At 43.8% G+C, this 22,449-nt stretch overlaps 1 protein-coding gene across 3 annotated transcripts in view; it reads left to right on the forward strand.

Moving 5' to 3' along the window:
* Positions 1-22,449, forward strand: part of ABCC6 (ATP binding cassette subfamily C member 6) — a 48,000-nt gene extending 25,551 nt beyond the window's left edge. Inside the window, exons 14-31 of one of the 3 annotated variants that reach the window (XM_074965393.1) lie at positions 45-132; positions 767-836; positions 2,156-2,282; positions 2,835-3,011; positions 3,406-3,573; positions 4,870-5,053; positions 5,477-5,540; positions 6,617-6,728; positions 7,907-8,114; positions 9,449-9,759; positions 11,220-11,419; positions 14,893-15,019; positions 16,023-16,124; positions 16,921-17,067; positions 19,596-19,754; positions 20,024-20,190; positions 20,802-20,996; positions 21,581-22,449. In XM_074965393.1, coding sequence (XP_074821494.1) covers positions 45-132; positions 767-836; positions 2,156-2,282; positions 2,835-3,011; positions 3,406-3,573; positions 4,870-5,053; positions 5,477-5,540; positions 6,617-6,728; positions 7,907-8,114; positions 9,449-9,759; positions 11,220-11,419; positions 14,893-15,019; positions 16,023-16,124; positions 16,921-17,067; positions 19,596-19,754; positions 20,024-20,190; positions 20,802-20,996; positions 21,581-21,689 — 2,715 coding nt within the window. In that variant the 3' untranslated portion in view covers positions 21,690-22,449. Of the gene's footprint in view, positions 1-44; positions 133-766; positions 837-2,155; positions 2,283-2,834; positions 3,012-3,405; positions 3,574-4,866; positions 5,054-5,476; positions 5,541-6,616; positions 6,729-7,906; positions 8,115-9,448; positions 9,760-11,219; positions 11,420-14,892; positions 15,020-16,022; positions 16,125-16,920; positions 17,068-19,595; positions 19,755-20,023; positions 20,191-20,801; positions 20,997-21,580 lie in introns of those variants that run through there. The other 2 variants (XM_074965394.1, XM_074965395.1) reach the window with 2 other exon arrangements.

Genomic DNA, 22,449 nt, shown 5'->3' on the forward strand with positions numbered 1-22,449 from the left:
ACTATTTTACATCCATTGGCTGATTTGTGTGTTTTTAATTTCAGGCCAAGGTTTCCTTAAGCCGTTTAGCTGCCTTTCTTAGTCTTGAAGAGCTGAATCCAAACAACATGAGCACAGTTACCTCGGACCACTGTAAGCATTGACCTAGGGTGATTGCCCTCCGTGAGGCACGCATAGCACCCAGCTTCCACTAGCATTAATTACACACAGCACAGGGAGTGTGCGCCGTGTAAAATGTGGCTGCATTGCCATTAGAGCCACTAGTTTCATTCGGTTCTATCTCCTGTGTATTGATCATTTGACAGACAATTTTTATCCTCCATGTGTATTTCTCAAGAGAAGATTTGATAGCGTTAACATTAAAATAGTCTTAATTATAATAATTAACTTCGTAGAATGCAGCCCTTAAGGGTCACTGAATAACTCAAGGAATTGGTGAGGGGCCTGCATGCCACATCCTTGGCTAGTGTGAATCAGGATAGTTAGCCAGCTGAGGACCAGACCAACAGAATCTCGTCTTTAAGTCACTAGGACAAATCTAGCCACTGGCTGATATGCACTTTATCTGTTGGTTTGGTGATCCCACTCTAGTTGCTAGTGTATATGCAGTCTACTGTGTGCACTCAGTTTGGTGATAATGGAACTGCATTTATCTTTTTAAGCTGTTGAGAATATTGATTTTTTTCATCTGCAAATAGAAACAGGTACATTTATGTACCCATCTCTAAATACGCATATATGCCTTTCATGTCTCTTTATCTGTTAGTACAGGATGGTATCACTGTAAGGAATGGAACATTCAGTTGGTGCAGAGGAAGCTCTCCTTGCATTAAAAGGTACAGGCTTTTATTTCAAATAAATATTTCCAGCGATGCAGTGATCATCATCCATGCTGATCAACAGCCCTGCAGAGTGAATCCAGCAAGGCCAGTACAGGATAGTTAGAGGGATTTCTGATCTAAATTTCCTACATTTTGTTTTTCTAAACATAGTTCAGATTAAATTGCAAAATCAAGTCGTGCAGGACATTTATTATACCTGTGTCCAGTCCAAATGTGGACACACTAGTAGGATGTCCCAGCTCTATAGCTAGATTCTCAACTAGGCACATGGGTGCGTCAGACTGGCAATTATCTGTCCAAACACCCACTTGTCCAAAGATGAGCTTCAGGTGTCTTAAGACAGCATGCTAAACAATCTGTTCCACCTGGCATTTAGCTGCGACACTCTGAGTACCTTTTCCAGACCCAACGAAGAACTTTGTGGGGCTCAGAAGTTTCTCTCTCTCACCAACAGAAGTTGGTCCAATAAAATATTTCCTCACCCACCTTGTCTCTTTAATAAGACAGCTTCCTTTGAAAACTGGAACAGAAATGTGTCTTTCCTTTACAGTGAAATCCATTTTATGCCATTCCATATCAGCTTACACTGACCTCACACTGCCCAGCAGTTCCAGAAATGGATAATATTATAAAATGTAATAACAAAGTGTTAAGCGTATGCAGTGGAAGAGGGGGATGTAAGAAGCTGATGATAGCGGAGATGGGCTCAAGTCACAAATTTGGATCTGAATCCTGATTTTGAGCATGCCAAAGTGCAAGGATATTAAGATCCAGTACTTTGGCTGAGCTGAAAAACCTGGGGCACAGCCGGTGAACCATTGAAAGACTTGCCAGAGACAGACAGGAGTGGAGGAGCTGCCTCACTGCCCTAAACACCAGAGGCATAATGGGAACATGACGACGACAACATTGGCTTAGGCCAATCACAAATAGGTGGGCCTGTTTTAACATTAAGATCTAGATCTCAAATAGCCTCAGACAGGGGTTAGATCTGAGGTTTTGTTTAGAAGAGCCCATCTCTAGATGATAAAAAGCAGCAGTGAGCAGAATGGGACAGTGGCGTCCTGGCCAGAGACAGCTTTGACAGGGTGAGTTTTGAGCTGTCAGTAGAAAGGGATGGAAAGTTAGTGTGGAAGAAGGAGGTAGTTTGATTGTCCTGTATAACAGGGGCCTGACAACTGACAGAATGAAAGGGAAGCAAATTTTTTCTTCTCTCTTTAAGAGACAATAGCAAAAATGTGGCTAGTTTCCCTTGCACACTCTGCATCTGAAAAGGTACTAACCTGGGGACATGCGGGGCGGTCTCTTTGCAGGATAAATCTAACCATTCCCCAAGGCTGCCTACTTGCTGTGGTTGGCCAGGTGGGAGCTGGAAAGTCTTCCCTGCTGTACGCGTTACTTGGTGAGCTGCAGAAGTTGGATGGCTACGTGGCTATTAAGGTAAAGCTCTCCCTGAGTGTTTGCTTCTAGTTAGCACATATGAGCAGTTACCATGCTGACAAGGTTGCACATGGAGTCACAGATATTTGGTGAAAATCCATCTTCTGCCAAACTTTGAGGGAGGAGGGGCAGCTGAGCAAGGAGCCCTGGGCTGGCTGCAAGTTTGCCTCCCAATTTCCTCCAGTGACTTAGTCAATGACCTGGGACTAGGGGGGCTGGGTTCTATTCTCTGCTCTGGCACTGACCTTCTGTGACGGCTTGGGTGAGTCATTTCACCTTTCTGTGTCTCAGTTTTCCCATCTGTAAAATGGGGCTAATGACACGTCCCTTACTTTGCAAAGTGCTTTGAGATCTATGGGGAAATAGCACGCTGTAAGAGCCACTTATTGTTAGTCCCTGGGCTCTCATATTTTTACATTACACAATGGCAATAAGGTAAATCTAGGGAGGTGATCGTAAAACACCGTATTTCTGCTCTATCGCACATATATATTTTTTTTGCTTATGAAAGAGAGAAATGCATTAGTGATTTCACCCATTTCCATTTTATAGGGCACAGTAGCTTATGTCCCCCAGCAAGATTGGATACAAAATGCTTCCGTGGAAGAGAATATCATTTTTGGAGAAGAGATGCACGAAAGCTGGTATAACAGCGTGATTGATGCTTGTGCACTGCAGCCAGACCTGGAGAGCTTCCCTGCAGGAAGTAAAAGTGAAATAGGAGAGAAGGTATTTGACCAGTTACTATCTCCCGCCAAGCTTTCCATGCGTGCCTAGTGACTGTGGGTGCCCAGCTTGAGGAAGAGGGCAGGTGCTCAGCACTTGCTGAAAAACTAATTTAAAGGTGTCAGACTGGCCACCTGAAAATTGAGGCACCCCAAACTTGGAGAAATGGTTGAAAACGTAGGCCAAAATCAATAACTCCAAGCTGTTATAGGGTCCCCTCCCGCATGGCTGCAGTTATTGATCACACAGGGCTGACTGATTCTGCCTTTAGTAATGACAGCACTTCATACAGGAAATGTAGAAAGTGCCATTAAACTCGTTAAGTCTCAGTGTAAGATAGTGAAAAGGGTCAAAACACATACCGGAGCATATGAAATACATCATTATATTTCAACAGGGGATAAACATATCTGGAGGGCAGAAACAAAGAGTGAGCCTAGCTCGGGCGGTGTACAAGAAGGCAGCAGTTTACCTGCTGGATGACCCCCTTTCAGCCGTGGATGCCCAGGTTGGACAGCATATTTTTGAACACGTCATTGGACCCAATGGCTTACTGAAGGACAGGGTATGTAAACAAATTAATATCCCCCACCATCAATAATAAATGAAAAAAAATGGTTTTGTCATCCAGCCTCTTTCAATGCCTGCATTTGGTAGGAATAATCACTAGATCATATCTGTCTGCTCTATGCCCTTGTTGAATATCTACAGCAATGGCACCTTGACCACTCCCACAGCCCGATTGCTTGTGCGTTAAAGACTTTGTCCTAATATCTATTCTAAGTGTTTCTCTTCTCTTTCTGCTTTCTGAAGGATGCTCTTTGCAGTCCTTATTCTTGTTAGAAACAATCTGAATATCACCTCTCAGTGCAGTAGAGTGGAGGACTGGTCGGTTGTATGGTAGTTTTGCAATCTATGCTGTGGCAGGGACTTTGTTTCATTAGTATAAAGAAAAGGAGGACTTGGGGCACCTTAGAGACTAACCAATTTATTTGAGCATAAGCTTTCGTGAGCTACAGCTCACTTCATCGGATGCTTACGCTCAAATAAATTCGTTAGTCTCTAAGGTGCCCCAAGTACTCCTTTTCTTTTTGCGAATACAGACTAACACGGCTGCGACTCTGAAACCTTTCATTAGTATGCAAGTTCTAAGTGCCTGCGCTTTGTTGGTTGGCACTCTTTTTTAATTGGACAAATATGGAGAAGAGCATTCTGACAAAACCAAGAGTAAAGTCCAACATTAATGTGTAAGTAGAATGGATTCTGGAAGTGCTGATTATTAGTCCAGTTAGTGTAAGAGTTCAGTAAAAAGCTATATTAAAACAAGCAATCAGTGCTTACAAATGTCAAATTTGTATTCACAATTAGATCTATCAGCCTGTCACTGTAATTATGAGATTGAAATTCAGAAAGACACACATAGAACTGACTTTATACTTAGTCAGCACTCGCAAAGAGTTTGATTATATATTAGAAACAGAGACATGTTCAAGTCTTATTTTGAAAAAAATCTTTACTGACTTTCTTCCCACATACAGTTGTGTGGAAATATCCATGGAATTTCAAATCAAAGGGAAACTTCATACCAGGTGTAACTTCACTGAAGTTAATGGAGTTGCAGAAGGGATGAATTTGGCTTTAAGACATTCAAGTCAGTGATAATAAATCTGACACAGAATCCGAGGAATGTCATCCATGTTGAGAGGTTCAGCCTTGGTGGTAACATCAATGGTGAAACTGACTAGATCAATCACACTGCCAGAGGCGCTCACCTGTGCAGTCCCTTCAGTAGACAAGAGAGGCTGTGCAGGGCAACAGAAGGCTGGAGCAATTATAACTGATATTTATTTATTTAAAGTAGACTCGTGTTCTGGTGACTCATGCAATCAACATTTTGCCCCAAGTGGACAATATTGTTCTGATGGTGGATGGAGAGATTTCCGAAACTGGCTCCTACCAAGAACTTTTACAGAGAAACGGGGCTTTTGCAGACTTTCTCCATTCATATAACAATGCAGAAGAGAAAGAGGGCTGTGATTTACAAGGTACACCAACTGAATAACTCTCTTTTCAGTTTCATGACCCGTGTTTTCTGATTAATGAAAGTTGTCTCAGTGGGGATCCACTACTGTTCACACAGGGGAAGAGCAAATGAAAGAGCAGATCAGGAAGAGCCAATCAATAAACATTAGCTTTTTCCTATTCATGAAATCTCTGGCATTTTCCTATGAGATCCCATACTGCGATGCATCCCACTAAATGGGGCTAATTATGCACAATGCATGAATGCTACCATCTTATTAGGCCAGGATAATGCTATTAACACACACTTATTCAATGCCTGCGCCATCACTGCAGCTTTGCACTTAGGTTTATCGGGAGTTCCTTTCCAATGACCCCCTCGTTCGTTCAGAGGCTAAACAGAACAAAGGAGGATGTAAGGTATTACAAGAATATTTATTCCACAGCCGCAGGAAGCACCAAGGACATCATCGCTGCCAGAAATGCTGTGTCCCCAGGAAAACTCTGCAGGTGAGTGTAGACGTGCCTCAGACACCAAAGCAAGCGCCTGCTCCAAAGCCCCTTCAAGTCAATGGAAAGATTCCTTCTGAGTTCAGTGGAGTTTGGACCAGGCTGTAAATGAATAGGATGTGCACATGGATGGAATGCATGGCTGTGAACAGGCACCACCACCTGAGCACTTTTAATAATATTTTCTCTATACTTCCCAAGGGGAGCTGTAAGTTTCCTCCCCAGAGTTCAGATGATGGGCACTTCCATACCATGAGGTTGATAGAGTCACTCCTCTAGTATTAAAACCACAGATCAACTAGCAGCTGTTAAAGGGAGGTAAGAGATGGCAAGGTAAACAAGGAGTACACATTTTTGACTGAAGCCATAGTGGGTTGTCAATCACAGTAACTGACAGACAGCTCCCATAGGAGGCAGGTTCAGACCCCATTAACAAGTGAACTGTTATTAGTAAAGATAGAGTGAGGGATCATTTTCTAGGATAAGTTGAAGATAGACTTACAGACTAACACGGCTACCCCCGATACTTGTTATTAGTAAAGTTTGCTGAAATATTTGATTCGTCAAGGTCATTAGCCCTCACTTATGTGGTGCATCACATAGTTAACTAAATCTTCATTGCTTTTGGATGGTGCTGGATTGACAGCATTAAAGGCTGAAGTCTTGTGGATTATCCTCAGAACAGTAAAAGCACTGGCAGCAGCACTGCAATCTTCTCTGTATGCAATGTGCCACCTCCCTGTGTGAGAGAGTATTTCAGTCTCTGTACCCATTTAATCCTTGGCCTCTCTGCTGAGACTCCACAATAGCTGCGAGTTTGGGGAATGTGAACATCTGTCCACTGGGAAACGGACCGAGACCAAACATTTAATCCAATCCACAGTTGGATGCTAAGAAGTTTTGTTCATCACGAATCCGGAACAGATTGATACTGCTGAAGGTGTGCCCTGAATGCAAGGAATGCTCTGAGTAATTCCGTGAACCACAGAAACCACAGCCCTCTAAGTAAGGCTTAAAAACTTCATGGTCTGGGATAAAAAATAATGGTGTTTTGTTTTGCTTTTATAAATTGACAGATCTTCTATTATGAGAGATGGAGCCAAAGCCATAAATCAAGACTGCACAGCTGCTGCAGCCCCAAAAGATACAGGAAGATTAACAGAAGGGGAGAAAGTTCAAACCAGCAGGGTAACTACAGCAATTCCTTGTTAGAGTAATGAAATGTACAATAAACCTGTCACTGCAACAGGAACTTATCTTAAGATCCTTATCTGGTGTAAATCAGCATAACACCATGCAAGTCAGAGTGACACCAATTTGCACCAGTTGAAGGTCTGGTCCTATTCAATTCTATTTTGTGTAGCATCTTTCATACAAACCGTATCCCCAAAAATGCTTTACAGAGCTAAAATGTATCTAGAAAATTAGAATAAAACAGCAAGAGAGGGAGAGAAAATTGTAGAGATGAGAAGGAAAGTCTTTCCGTTATGATGGGTGGAGAGATACAAGGCTGTTTCAAGTGGCTTGTGCTGCAGAGGGAAAGTCTTTTGAGTCAACCGGGGGGAAGTGGTGAGGCAAGTGACAGGAGACTCATAAGGTCGGATAAGGTTCATGGAGGGCAGCTGAACCATGTCCTGAAATGTATGGTTAGAAGTGATGATGTTGCTCTTCCATGGCTGTGGGTGAAGGTAGAGATGGGGCTTGTAGAGGTCAAAACCCAGGTGAGAGGATGCAGGCATGGATGAATATTTCAGCAGAAATGGAGTCCAGAGCACGGTATACGTGGGCCATGGGGGGGTGATGAGGAGGAGACTTAGGAGATGTGGGAGGGGAAAGAATAGTCAGAGTCAAAGGTTTAAACCCAGTTACAGAGAACAGAGGCAAATGGGAGGTCTAAGTACCAAAGGGGGATGGAGTTGTGTTTAAGGAGAGTCGTGTCCGAGGGAAGCACATTCAAAAGATGTTGCTTTCACCTTAAGGGTCAGATGGCAATCCTTACACTCCTGCTGGTGATCAGTTACTCACATGAGTAGTTAATGGGTCTTGTCAAGTAATCACTCACCAATGGGAATAAAGTGGATCATAATATGGCTCAAAGAGATAGTAGCATTCGTTACTGCAAATAATGATACTTTCAACCCAATAAGCATTTGTACATTGTTTGCATACCTTGGTTAAAGCCTTGAGCTTGGTCAACATGGCTTCAAATTATTCATCCTGCATTGATAGGACAAAGATTAATGAGGCTGTCATGGTATGCGATGCGTAACAGAACATACACCATACAGCATTCCTTCGCTTAGGAACAGACCACTTAATAAGCCTGACTCTTCCTTCCCTCCTCCTTTTTGATTGCTTCACTCCAGGTCAATATTTCCGTTTATCTGGACTACCTGAGGACCACAGGGCCTCTGATCTGTTTGTACATTGTGCTCTTGTTCATGTGCCAGCAAGCTGCCTCATTTTGTCGTGGTTACTGGCTCAGCATGTGGGCAGATGACCCTGTTCATAACAGAACGCAGCAGCACACAGAGCTGCGAGTTGGAGTCTTCGGTGTTCTTGGAGTCCTTCAAGGTTTGCTTGACCCGGTCACCTAATTCTTCTGCATATCATTTGCCTCCCTCTTTCCCATTCCCAGGAAATTTTCCCATCATACAAACTTTGGCATGTCCTAGAGGTGCTAGTCTGCTGGGCTTTTGGCAACAAATGAAAAGGCTTGGCACAGAACCTAAAAAAACAGGTTCTGACACACATTTGCACAATGTGAGCTGATTTTTTTGGTGGGTTTTTTTTTGGTTACGGCATCTGAACAATATTCCCAGCGTCACTGCATAAAACTCTGGCTTGCTTGTGTGTGCACTGAGTTCTTCTCTCTAGTGTGCATTGCAACTGAGCATGATGGGTGGTTCCCCCATCTTTAGCCAGCCTGCCCCTCTTTGTCAGAACTGTATGATCTGGTACCCATGAAAAATTCACATGTTGGGGGAGACTATGATGTCAGTTTCACTTTTCCATCTCTCCCAATTTCATTAACTACTCCCCCTTTATCTCCCCTCCCCTCCCCTCCCCTCCTCTTACCCCCTTCCCATCCTCTCTTCACTCAAATCATAACTTAGCCAAATTAAAATCTCATTTCTCAATGAGGGCCAGATTTAATCTTTTTACAGCCCTAGGCCTTTTGGATCTAAAAAGCTGTTAGAAAAAGGCTGCAAAAATTTGTATTATTTGAAATGTGTACATTGTTTAATTCTTCTCCTAATCAAAAATAGCTAAAATGTTTTGCTGAAACTTTCAACAACAAAAAATCAGTTTAGGGCAGAAACAAAATCTGAAAAATGTAAGCCCAAGTGATGAAAGTTTTGAACTAGTTAAAACAGGGGATTAGAATAGAAGCTGTTAGGCAACCTTAACTATAGCACTGTTCCTGCTGTAATAGTGAATCTGTAACTGGATACATGGGAGTCTACCCAACTCAAGAGTTAATTTAATTCAGCATAATCCCAGTTATGTGCACCATTCACTGGAGAACATAGGGCTTCTATCTTCAGGGCTGTTTGGTAGGAGACAGAACTAACTGTTCAATCAAATTTACACGTGCTGATGCCCATTCTATGGCTATTCCGCAGATACAAGCCCTTGGGCTCTGGAGTGACTGTTAGACTGTAAACCCCTTGGTGCAGGGATTGTCCGTTTGTTCTGTGTTTGCACACTGCCAATCACAATGAGCTCCTGGTTCATGACTGGGGCTCTGAGACACCAACTCAATATAAATAAAAAAATAGCAATAATAATAGACCAGCACCTTTCACCAGCACCAAAGTCACATTCAAGAAAAAACTCCCCTTAACGTGCTTTCAGCTGAGAAATCAGAGTCCAGGTTGCGTGACTTCCCTTCCCTTGCATTGCAGCCATTGGCAAATTCGGATCAACTGCAGCCATCCTGCTAGGAGGAGTGATAGCATCACACAAGCTCTTTCAGCAGTTACTGGAGAACGTTGCCAGATCCCCGATGATGTTCTTTGAGCAGACGCCCATCGGAAACTTGCTGAACCGATTCTCCAAGGAAACCGATGCCATTGATTCCATTATCCCCGATAAACTGAAGTCCCTGCTGGGATTCTTGTTCAGTTTACTGGAGATCTACATAGTTGTTATAGTGGCCACGCCAATAGCGGTGGTGGCAATAATGCCACTGACAGTGCTGTATGCCGTGTTCCAGGTAGGATTTTGAGATACATGGCTGATCTAAGCCACCTACACCTTTTCCTACAGGAACCTGCTCCCATTGTTTAGACTAACCTGAACCAGACCAAGACTGTTCTGAGGGGCTGAAATTTTCAGTCTGTTTTTTCACCTCTGATTTCATGCCAGAACCAAAATCACCAGTGACTAATTTTAGGAAGAGAGTCTTCCCACAGAATCCAGGCTCTCAGTATCTGTCTCCAAAGCCTTACTAGAAGGCCTGAGATATCATGATGGTTTTAGGTGGAACATCTGTGGAGATTCCTGATTGACATCAGTGTAAAGGAGATCAGACTAAGGCCCAAAGTGTTTTTCCTCTTCTTCAGTCTTCCTGTGCCACCTTTAACATAAAAGGTGTGCCAGAGAGGCAGCTGCTTTTCAATGCACCCATTTATTCTCCCAGTCTGGTTCTCTGAAATGTCATAACTTTGACAGGGAGGACTGGGGGCAGAGGAGGGGATTCATCGGGGGAATATCAAAAATCTTGAGTACTTTTACTTGTTACAGAAAATTAAGATCAGTCTGCTTTGCTACTTTAATGACTAAAGCAGGTAAACAACAAGGGATTCATCATGAAATCCCACCTGAGCAGGGAAGGATGGGATTGAAGCAGTCAGTACCACTCTGCAGTTCCATTCACACCATGGAATTCTGCTATCGGTGTACCAGTTACACAGGACATAATGAAATGGGGCAGGAAATAATCTGGCCCCTCACAGCGCCATGCAGCACTTCAACAGACTATTCTTTCTGGAGAGCTCTGCTTGACCTGGTACACTCAGTTTGCAGCAAGACACCCTGCTCTCAGGCATAGCCTATTGCACTGGGTGAATAGCAACCTACAGCTTAGGAGAACCAATCTACAGTCTTGAACTAGAGGCAAAGTTTAAGAGATCAGGAGAGATTTTAAAATGGAGGAAGTATAGAAATGATGCGTGAGATCCTGACCCCCTGTTCCCGCTTAAAACAGCCAGAACCAAGGCTTTTAGGACCCAGAGATTCCCCCAATGCAGGTACGTGGAGCACAGCCCTACAGCTGCTCTCCGAGGACTCTTTCACAAATCCTGGCATGGGGGCATGCTAGGGGGATGGGATTGCAGCATGCAGCACTGTAGAGATTCCAGGTAATGGTGCAACCCATAGGGCAACCTGGAGAGGCTGCCAGAACTTAGACAGTGCCCCCAAGGACACAAAGGCCTCCTTATACCCCAGTCTCCCAGGCTACAGGTTCTACGCCGTGCCTCTTAAAGGCACGTTATCGCACCCAATAAACACATGCTGCCCGCACATTAGGTTTTATAACATCAGGTTAATGTGCACTGCTGTATTTTTGCATCATTTCTAATTTTCTGAACATGATCAGTTCGCCTGATGAATTAGCCTAGTGGGGGAAACATACTGGTAATCACATATCCTTTCCATTTCCCTCTGTCTCAGAACTTCTACGTTGCCACCTCCTGCCAGCTGAGACGCCTGGAAGCTGCGAGTCGCTCGCCCATCTATTCCCACATTTCAGAGACATTCCAAGGGAGCAGCGTGATTCGTGCTTACAAGGAGCAACCGAGGTTTATTTTACAGAATGATTCCAGAGTGGATGAGAACCAGAGAACATGCTTCCCTGGGGTCGTCGCTGACAGGTATGGAGCTGCAAATGTAGGGAACACAATCATGTTATTCTCATGAAGCTAGAGATTAATGCAACCCTTCTGCCAGGTGGAGTCGACAGCAACAAGGGCTGGGTTCAGTATCACAGGGTTTCTCTTAACAAAAGACAATAGAACTGGCTTGAGTCCCCACTCAGTAATCTGGGAAAGCTAAACACCACTCCCCCTTGGTGCCTCTAAGTGGCAGTACTTCCCCTCTCGCCAGCTGTGGCAGGGTGATCACCCCACCATGCTTCGAAGGGCTTAAAACAGCCGTAAGAGAGGGCTGTAGCTGGAGGAAAGCTAAGCAGATTGGGGGAAGTAGCCACAGGTGGGGCCATGCCCCAGTCAGGCCACAGCTGGCCCTATGAGAAGGCTATTAGCCAGGAGCTGAGGGAGACTCTCTCTAGCTACATGGAGAGAGGAGGACCTGGCTGCCTGGGAAGCTAAGGGGGGGTACCTAGTGCTGGGGAAGGACAGAAGGAGCTGGGGAGCTCCAGCCTAGCAGAGTCCCAGGCTGCAGGCCAAAGGAAAGGCCCACGAAAGGGTACTAAGGCTGCAGAGGAGCAGCCCAGACCTAGACAGGGGCAGCTGGTTCGACCCCCCTTGCCGATGATGAGTGTTACTGACTGCAGTCTGTACCAGGGAGCGGGGGCTAGATGATGACTTACAGTAGCCACTGAGACAAGGGAGGGATAGGGGGTTGGGGGGGGAGGTGTTCTCAGGGAGGGGATACCCAGACTGAGGGGGTACTGCTAGGGGGTAGAACCCTAATCTAGAAGGGCACCGGGGTCCGGGAGGGGCACAGGGCCAGCAGCAGGTGAGACACCGACCAGCAGAGGGCACTCCTGGCTGAAAAGAGCTAATTCCCGGGACAACCAGCAGGAGGTGCCACAGCCGTGAGTTGTCACCCTGTCACACCAGCACTGAGTCTGTGTACAACAAAATACAACTTTGATTAAAAGGGAAAAGAGGGTCCAACCTTAAATTTGGGAAAACACCACAACCTCAATACAAAAGCATGTGACCACATGCAAACACTCCCCCCACAGTGTGTTGGGCAGCATCCTTTGCCTCAGTTTCTCCCCTTGTGGTGTGAAAATCTGTGACCGGAGTCCCAGGGGAGCCAACTGAGGTCACTCAATTAGGATGAACGACAAAGAATGGGGCAGACAATCCCCAAAGCTGGTGGATTTCCAATGCTTAGATTCACCAACCCAGCACAAAACATCTTCTATGATACCTCGTTGGTTACCCAGAAGCCAACACCACAGCCTTAGGCCTCCATCCAGATACCACATCACGTTTGATTTGGATTACTGAAAATCTTAAATCATATAAAAAGGTTCTACCAATCCCAAATGATCGGACACATTACCTCCCAGGTTAATGAATATTTCAGGTCTTACCCAAATACACGCTTACAGCCAATTCTTATTAACTAAACTAAAATTTATTAAGAAAAGAAAAGAGTATGGTTAAAAGATCAGTATACATACAAACATGAGTACCGTTCTTGATCAAATTCATAGCAGAGATGGTGAGCTTTGTAGTTAAAGAGTTCTTTCAGAAATATTCCATAGGTTATAGTCCAATGTTCATATTCAGGGTGATTCCAGATTAGGACTGGAGATCTCAATTTTGGGCTTAAACTTCCCCTGCATGAAACATCAAGCAGATTGAGATCCAAAGGATTGGGATCCAAGGCATCTTTATACCATTTCAGGCCTTCTTTGACAGGTCAGAGTCCTTCAGCGAACAATAGGCAATCTGGGGATTTTGAAGTAGACCTGTTTCTTAAACATTGCCGGTAATTAGCTACACAGATTAACAGATGATTTGATATACATTTCAAAGAGAGATGAATACAGTGATGTTACTATGTTTACAGTTCATTTAAATGTCTTTTGATCTCTGAATCAATAGCTATAGTGACAGACAGGAACTGTCTGTTTACATGGCTAACGTGCTACAAGACAAGTACACACATACATTTAGTATCACCTCCAATTCTCTAACAATACAGGTTTGCATTTCAAAGTTCTAGCTTATCTAGTATGGAGTGGCCCTATTTACCTTTCACATACTTTAACACGTCTCTAATGGTTGACTTTGGGCCATTTATCCTGCAAGCTGCTTAACCCTATCTGGCCACGTGTCATACTTGGTATAAGATTCTATGCAATTATATAACAGTGGTAGCAACCGTGATTTTGCATGGTCATATTTTAATCAGAAAACGTCACAAAGTCCAGTGAACAAATGTCCCTTAACACACCACTCCCCTTTCCCTCCCTGGCACCCCACTCACAGTTGATGGTCCTTGGTTAGCAAAGACCCAGAGTTCAGAGGTGCATTCATGAGGGGGTCGGGTTCACCACTCTTTGCTGCTGCTAGTCGCCTCCCACTGCTACCTCTGTCTCTCTGCCGCCACTCCCACTGTCCGCCATCTCGGTGCTGCTGAGCTTCTGCAATGTCACATTCTGAGGTTCCACCACTTCACCCAGCTCTCAGTGATTTCAGCAGGTAGCAGGGAACCTCACTGCCAGGGCAGTTTCTGTGCTGCCTTTACCTGTTCCCACACAAGATCCAGGGCTTAGCCTTACACTTGCTCAGCAGTGAGGACAAGCTTTAGGAATCACCACCTGGAAACAAGGCCTCTTAATTGAGTCTAAGCAGCTCTGTCATTAAACGCTGGAGCGGGGAAGGTCAAAAAGCGTCTAGGACTCTTTAGGCAGCGTCCACGCTACCAGTTAGGAACACTTGTCCTCATCCACTCATCACTGGAATTTGGCATCCTACCCCCTGCTTAGCAAGAGAGGTTCGCTAAGGGTGATCCCCTCAATCAGGGCATGCTAAGCACAGTTCTGCTGCCCTTTACTCATGCAATACGGATAACATTTCATTATCCCTGCATTTGAATACTAGAGTGATCTGTAACCCAAACCAGCCAAAATTGATCACTTTGGCCAAGCAGCTCCATCATGCTGGGCACTGAGGCAGAGCAGGCATGTCTATGCAAACAGGCTCTGATCTTGAAGTCTCCCCCCCCCCCACTCCTAGTGCATCACTAGATGTCGGGGGGAACTCCTTCAGACCCAGCTTACATCAGAACCACCACCAAGGGATGAGCCATTCGTGGCTGGTGCCAGGCTCAGAGCAACAATTTCAGGCTCTGAACCAAAGCTGCTCAGCTGGTGGAAAGGATAGACGCAGGCTCCAGTGGAAAAGCTGTGGCACAGAGCATGGGCCATTTGCAGACCAGCACGGCTGTCAACTCCAGAGGCTTGCTAGTGGTTATGGGAAAAAGCCAACCCCATGATCATAATGACCTTATTTAACACCCTTTCCGGAGAAGGCTCCAAAACCATTTTACAAAAATAGTTGCAGATGATATATGAAATTGAGAGGAAACGAGAACGTAAAGAGAATGGAGGTGGGCTAAATCCTCTCCTCTTTGCTTGCAGGTGGCTTGCTACAAACCTAGAGTTTCTAGGTAATGGTATCGTGTTGTTTGCAGCCCTGTTTGCTGTGATTAGCAAAACACATCTTAGTCCAGGGATTGTTGGCTTTTCCATTTCGGGTGCTCTTCAGGTAATGCAAAGCAGCAGTGCATGATTTTGCTCTCTCATCAGAAGGGAGCCAGGTTACAAATCATTTTTTAAAATCCTTTCCTCTATCACAAATAACTCTGTAAGGATCCAATCCTGCAGCCCTCAGTCATTTGATTAGCACATAGATTGGTAGCATCAGGCTCTAGAGAATTAAAACTGGAAGAATTTTAAAGACCCTAATTTCCTTTCCACTAGTTGTGCCGTTTATGTTGGACATTTCTCAGCTTGGACAATGAGAATAGATTAACCAGCCTCCTAAGTCTTAAGATTTCCTAGGCAATAGCAAACTCTCAAGTACCAGCACAATTGTGCAACATTTGAGTTGCAAATACGGGAAGGGAATTTTTTATTATTTTAAACAAGATGCTTCCATTGACTTTTGAAAAAAAGCTTGGAAATATTCCTATTCCTTTCCAGACATTAAGCTAGTTTTTATAGACTCCCTTATTTTTTTAGTCTCAGTAACCCTGTCACTATTATTTATAGACTATAGGACCTTACAGAGAACGAGTCTCAAATACATGCAACATCCATCTTGTTCATTTGAATTTAAGCTTAAATGGTCACTGCAGTTTAACAGCCAAATGGTTTTCTTCAGTGTCTGTTTTCCATGTTCATGTGACTAGTTGCAGATTATCTTGAACTGTTTTCATCTTATTTTTAAGAGCTGGAAGACAGACAGGCAGTAACATCTAATTCTTGGTAAATTGGCACTGAGGTAGCCTCAGGGCGAGCTGACAAAGCTCCTCCAACGTGGCCTGGCAAAATTTCATGTTCCCTTTTCCAGAAAGGCCTGGTGTCATCAAGATTTATTTTATTTTATTTTGTCTTGCAAAACAAATTTGTAGACACTCTCTTAATAGCTTATCCAGGGAGGTCCCCTGTGCAAACACTGGGCCTGATCCTACAAAGTGCCAAGTACTTTGTAAGAACAGGGTCAAAGTCTGTATTTCATTTCTAGCCAGTCCTCTTTCCTTTTGTAGATAACGGGCATTTTGAACTGGATGGTGCGCTCCTGGACAGAAATAGAAAACAACATTGTTTCCGTGGAGAGAGTGAGAGAGTATTCAAAAACTCCAAAAGAGGTAACTAACCAACCATTGTTCTCACCCTTTGCAGTGGAATTTGTCACAAACCAGATCAGCAATTTTTCTATTTGAAGGATCAACACCTCCCCATTTTAATTCCCAGAGACCCGGTTAGGTTACTTTAAAATAACTAGGTGTTCTTTATAACCTCTGCTTAATTTATTTCCTTAAACCAGTGAAGCTGTAGTTGGCATTTTAAAAAAAGTATAATTTGTTAACAGTTATCACATCCATGGAACACACTGTAAGGTTTTCTCCATGCTTAGAATAGGGGCTAATTGTGGCATCTCAGATCTGATGTTATAAGTGTTGACAGTTGCTGGCCTTTTAATGACTGAGAATCTCAACAATCATTAAAAATGAACAGGTACTATCTCTTCACGTTTATCATATCACCACAGATTGAACTGAGTGTGTCAGAGCAGACTCTCACAAAGGGACATTTGTGAGGATCTATTAATCCGAGTATAGTTAGAACGGTCAGTAGGGTTTCCTGATCATGTAATTAATCTGATGTGCATACAAATGCTGATACCCAAACTTCAGTTAATAAAGTAATCTGGATTTTTGCATAAAGAAACTAATTTTAACTTCAACAATTCCTTTATGAAGAATAAATGCTGCCTCTAAAGAAGCTCGTAAAGAGAGATCCAGAAAGAATGTTTACACGCATGCTTTGAGAAGTTTTCCATTTTGATTATAGCCATATTACGTGAAGTCTTAAAACAGCTTACGAAGCTATAGCTTCATATTACGTGAAGTCTTAAAACAGCTTTGTTTCTCTTTTACACAGGCTCCCTGGACTCTGGGCAGTAATTCTGCAAGTCAGGCTTGGCCAACTGAAGCAGCAATTGAATTTAGAAACTATGGTGTGCAGTACAGGCCAAATTTAGAGTTCGCACTGAAAAACATCAATATAAAAATAAATGGGCAAGAGAAGGTAAGCAAGGCCATTTATTTCTTTGGAGCTGCAAGTGTGAACAGTGCTTTACAATAGGCAGCTGCTACAAAACTGAAAACAACCCGTGTCAAAGAGTTTAAGGCTTGAACACACAGGACGTTTGGCCTTCATAGTCTCCTAGCGCACTGAGGAACCCCTTCTTAATATATGGCTTAGTTTTCAGTTTTGATGTTGTGTGTTAGGAATTCTGGTGAGTCAGATCCTGTTATTTTATACGAAGTTGGCAGAGCAGCTCTAAAGGAATTTGATGTTTATTTTAATCTAGTATAACATCAAAGCTCCTTTATATTTGGCAGCTATTCGGTTTTCTCTCCATCTAAGGCTTTTAATGATTTCCCTCTCCAATAAAAAACAATTGGAAAGTTCCCTATGGGTTGTTACCCAACTGTAAGAATGTTAGGTGAATATTTTGACAATGTGACGCCAAAGGTTCTTGGAGAAACGGTCAGATCCCTTCAAGTCACGTGTCCTGGTCCTAATGACTATGTGTTGAATTTATGCTGGAATCCACATGGCTGATCATGTGTACCCCCGAACTGTAACCAAAAGTGATGCCAATTCATGCCAGTCCTCAACAGCTATTCCATGAGGCTGCATTGAAAAGGAATTAAATCCCTGGCCTGGAACAGGAAAGACTGGCAGATATTGCACCCAGGATCTACATAGGATAGGCTGTTAGACACAGATCCACTTGTCTTCTCCACCATTAAGCAAAGGAATAGTGCCTTTACTTTGTAATCTGATGAAAGATATTGGATGGCTTTCAAAGAGGCCCAAGGAGAGCAGCAGATGAAGGGAGAATAGCTTGTAGTTGAAAAATGCAAAGAAAAGTTGTAAGTCCATGTGTCAGCACCACGACTGTATCCAGGGCATGGAACTGAAGGAATAAGTGCTTAATGAGGTGTTTTTCTCTGACTGATATGGTCAAAGGCTGGACAAATTTAACCAGTAGTTTGTTACCTGGCAATTCCTAAAATTTATCTATGGCTATGAGCCAAATGGTGTAAAACACACATCCTAAACCTTGGCCATTATCTTTGAAAACTCATGGCGATCAGAGGAGGTCCCAGATGACTGGAAAAAGGCTAATGTAGTGCCCATCTTTAAAAAAAGGGAAGGAGGAGGATCCTGGGAACTGCAGGCCAGTCAGCCTCACCTCAGTCCCTGGAAAAATCATGGAGCAGGTCCTCAAGCAATCAATTCTGAAGCACTTGGAGAGGAAAGTGATCAGGAACAGTCAGCATGGATTCACCAAGGGCAAGTCATGCCTGACTAATCTAATTGCCTTCTATGATGAGATAACTGGCTCTGTGGATGAGGGGAAAGCAGTGGACGTGTTGTTCCTTGACTTTAGCAAAGCTTTCTCCCACAGTATTCTTGCCAGCAAGTTAAAGAAGTATGTGCTGGATGAATGGACTATAAGGTGGATAGAAAGCTGGCTAGATTGTCGGGCTCAATGGGTAGTGATCAATGGCTCCATGTCGAGTTGGCAGCCAGTATCAAATGGAGTGCCCCAAGGGTCGGTCCTTGGACCGGTTTTGTTCAATATCTTCATTAATGATCTAGAGGATGATGTGGATTACACCCTCAGCAAGTTTGCAGATGACACTAAACTGGGAGGAGAGGTAGTTATGCTGGAGGGTAGGGATAGGATACAGAGGGACAAATTAGACAAATTAGAGGATTGGGCCAAAAGAAATCTGATGAGGTTCAACAAGGACAAGTGCAGAGTCCTGCACTTAGGACGGAAGAATCCAATGCACTGCTATAGACTAGGGACCGAATGGCTCGGCAGCAGTTCTGCAGAAAAGGACCTAGGCGTTACAGTGGACGAGAAGCTGGATGAGAGTCAACAGTGTGCTGTTGTTGCCAAGAAGGCCAATGGCATTTTGGGATGTATAAGTAGGGGCATTGCCAGCAGATCGAGGGACGTGATGGTTCCCCTCTATTCGACATTGGTGAGGCCTCATCTGGGAGTACTGTGTCCAGTTTTGGGCTCCACACTACAAGAAGGATGTGGAAAAAATTGGAAAGAGTCCAGCAGAGGGCAACGAAAATGATTAGGGGACTGGAACACACGATTTATCAGGAGAGGCTGAGGGAACTGGGATTGTTTAGTCTGCGGAAGAGAAGAATGAGGGGGGATTTGATAGCTGCTTTCAACTACCTGAAGGGGGTTCCAAAGAGGATGGATCTAGACTGTTCTCAGTGGTAGCAGATGACAGAGCAAGGAGTAATGGTCTCAAGTTGCAGTGGGGGAGGTTTAGGTTGGATATTAGGAAAAACTTTTTCACTAGGAGGGTGGTGAAACACTGGAATGCGTTACCTAGGGATGTGGTGGAATCTCCTTCCTTAGAAGTTTTTAAGGTCAGGCTTGACAAAGCCTGGCTGGGATGATTTAGTTGGGGATTGGTCCTGCTTTGAGCAGGGGGTTGGATTAGATGACCTCCTGAGGTCCCTTCTAACCCTGATATTCTCTGATTCTAACCTTCATTTTATTTTTTTAGATTGGCATAGCTGGAAGAACAGGAGCTGGGAAATCAACTCTTGCCATGGGTCTTTTGAGATTAATGGAAGCTGCAGAAGGCAAGATCTTAATTGATGGAGTGAATATTGCCCAAATAGGCCTCCAGGATCTTAGAGCCAAAATAACTATTATCCCCCAGGTATGAAATTAATTTCTAAAGGCATTTATCAATTCTGTAGGGTATTTCCATTTATGTCCATGACACGCAGGAAGGCTTAAACAGGTCACAGAGAGGTAAATTCATTGCTTTTAAAAGGTAAAAGTAACCACTGTAACCACACTGAGATCTTCCACATAACACTGGCTGTAGCATTTTGCCCTGGGATTCCTGCAGTGGAAGGAAGTTAAGGAGCTATGTTGTTTTGTAACAATCATTTCAGGAATCTTTTATGCTGTCTCTATACTCAGGATCCAGTTTTGTTTGCTGGTTCTCTACGAATGAACCTCGATCCTTTTAACCAGCACTCGGATGAAGCCATTTGGACAGTTTTGGAACTGATTCAGCTCAAGAACTTCGTCTTGGATCTGCCTGATCAATTGAACCATGAGTGCTCTGAGCGAGGGGAAAACCTGAGGTACCATAAATGCAGAAAGAGAAAGGCAGTGCACATTGTGTCTGAGGGTCGGAAGGTGCACAATTAGTAAAAGTTCCTAAATTAAGTTAATAAATGTAAACAGAAAAATCTAATTTAGTAAAACAAAGCAATAGTCAGCACAGAGCAAACTTGCTGTAGCAGTATAATCCTTAGCACTGTGGAAGTGCTTAGATTGTAAACTCTCTTGGGGGTGGGGAGCAGTCTGTTCCGTGTTTGTACAACACCTAGCACCGTGGGCTCCTGGCCCAGGACGGGGGCTCCTGGATGCTACTGCAATACAAATAATCCCCTCATTTCTTTGGCTCGCTTCATGCTGCTATCTGCAGCGCTACCAGCACCAAGTGTTGCACAGGTGGCCCCTCGGTCTTCGCCCCAGAACCAGACCAGGTGCACTCCGAACATTCCCAGCGCCTGCCTGACTGGAGAAAGGCAGCCATCAGCTGCTATGCTGTTTTCAGACTCATCATTGCTTTGCACAGGGGGTTGCACTAGGTGACCTCCTGAAGTCTCTTCCAACCCTAATCTTCTATGATTAAACCCGAGGAAAAGCAACAGCCTGTTAGTTCACCACCTGCCCTTCTTGCTTTCAGCGTTGGTCAGAAGCAGCTCGTTTGTCTGGCCAGGGCACTCCTGCGGAAAGCCCAAATCCTGGTGCTAGATGAGGCCACTGCAGCGGTGGATCTGGAAACTGATCTTCAGATTCAATCGACCATAAGGACTCAGTTCAAAGAGTGGACTGTGTTAACAATAGCTCACCGTATAAACACCATCCTAGATTACGACAGGTAACCTTTCACTGGCATAGTTGTTCACATTCATTTTCACAAGGCTAGAGAAAGACAGAGGCAGGCTTTATAAACTGGACAGACCCCATAGAATTTTAGAGAGTGACATATCCTTGGAGCCACTTAGGTCTCATTTCTGTCTATTTTTTGTTTACCTCATTCAAGGCTCTGTTTAGGATGGGCCTTCTTGCCATTAACCATGGGTTAATCAGAGGGAAAGTGAGATCCGTGTCCATTTCATGCTGTACATAGCCCTTTTTTGCCCACTCACAGATAAATCATAACTGCTGAATGTCTCCTCACTGGAGCTCCTCTCCCCTGCTCGGTTACAACTCGGTGGTTTGGACTTAAACCAAAGAATTAAAGTCCAGATTTACTCCATTCCTAGTCTCTCCAAGGGAGTATCCCATCAGCAGTAGCTCTCTTCAGAAGTCCACTATCCTGCAAATGGTTCCAAGAAACAACCCTGGGGGGTATAGAGGTGGAACTGAGGCATGCTCGAATAATGGTAGCTTAGATATTGTTTGAGTTCAGTGTGACTGTTGTGTATCCTAGTGCTTACATTGCTTTTTTAATATTCACAGGATTTGTGTCTTGGAAAACGGTCAGGTTGCTGAATTTGATTCTCCAGAGAAATTAATAGCTCAGAAGGGACTGTTCTACAGACTGGTTGAAGAATCAGGCCTTGTCTGATTGTCACCCAAGGAAGACACCATACTACCAGCATCATCTGAGAGAACAGATCTGTTCTTAATTCAACTACATCGGTTTGGCTAGAAAATGCCTGATCCGTAACCGAATCTTATTTGAAACTGAGCCCCAAACTACACTGGATATGTGAAGGGAAACTGCCTTGGTGTATTTGGAAAATAATACATCTATGCCTGTGTATATCACAGGCTATAGCTGAGATGGTGGCTATGGAGAAAGAGTCCTGTTTTCACGTTCAGTCATTGGAGCGTATTAAATTATGGTTGCAACTGAATGTTAGTTACCAAGTTTGTCATCACTCTCTCGAGGGAGCGATGAACACTGTATAATGTTTTATGCAGCTCCAAATTAATTGGCTTAGTTTTCAAAATGAAATACCAAAAACTCAGTTATGTCCAATCAATCAGATGAGCCCATTAGAATTCTAGAGTAGGCATAAAAAATATGGACTCACATCTTATGCATTTATGGCAAAATAACTGAGCTTTCCAATCGGCTCTGTTTAGAATATAAATAATGGTAAAATACACATTGCAACATTTATGGGAGTGCTGTGGATATTTCTAGGAATGCCAAAGAAATCATACTAGACAGGTAATGTTCTACTGGAGAATGAATAGCATTTTTATTGGTAACAAATGACGACAAATGTTTTCAATCCCATGCAGATTTTAATGAATGTTAGTCATTTTAAAAATGTCCGTAAGCTGCTCACCTAACACTCTCCCATATGAAATAAAAA

This window comes from Natator depressus, chromosome 10 (assembly GCF_965152275.1).
Source record: "Natator depressus isolate rNatDep1 chromosome 10, rNatDep2.hap1, whole genome shotgun sequence".
Taxonomy (NCBI): Eukaryota; Metazoa; Chordata; order Testudines; family Cheloniidae; genus Natator; species Natator depressus.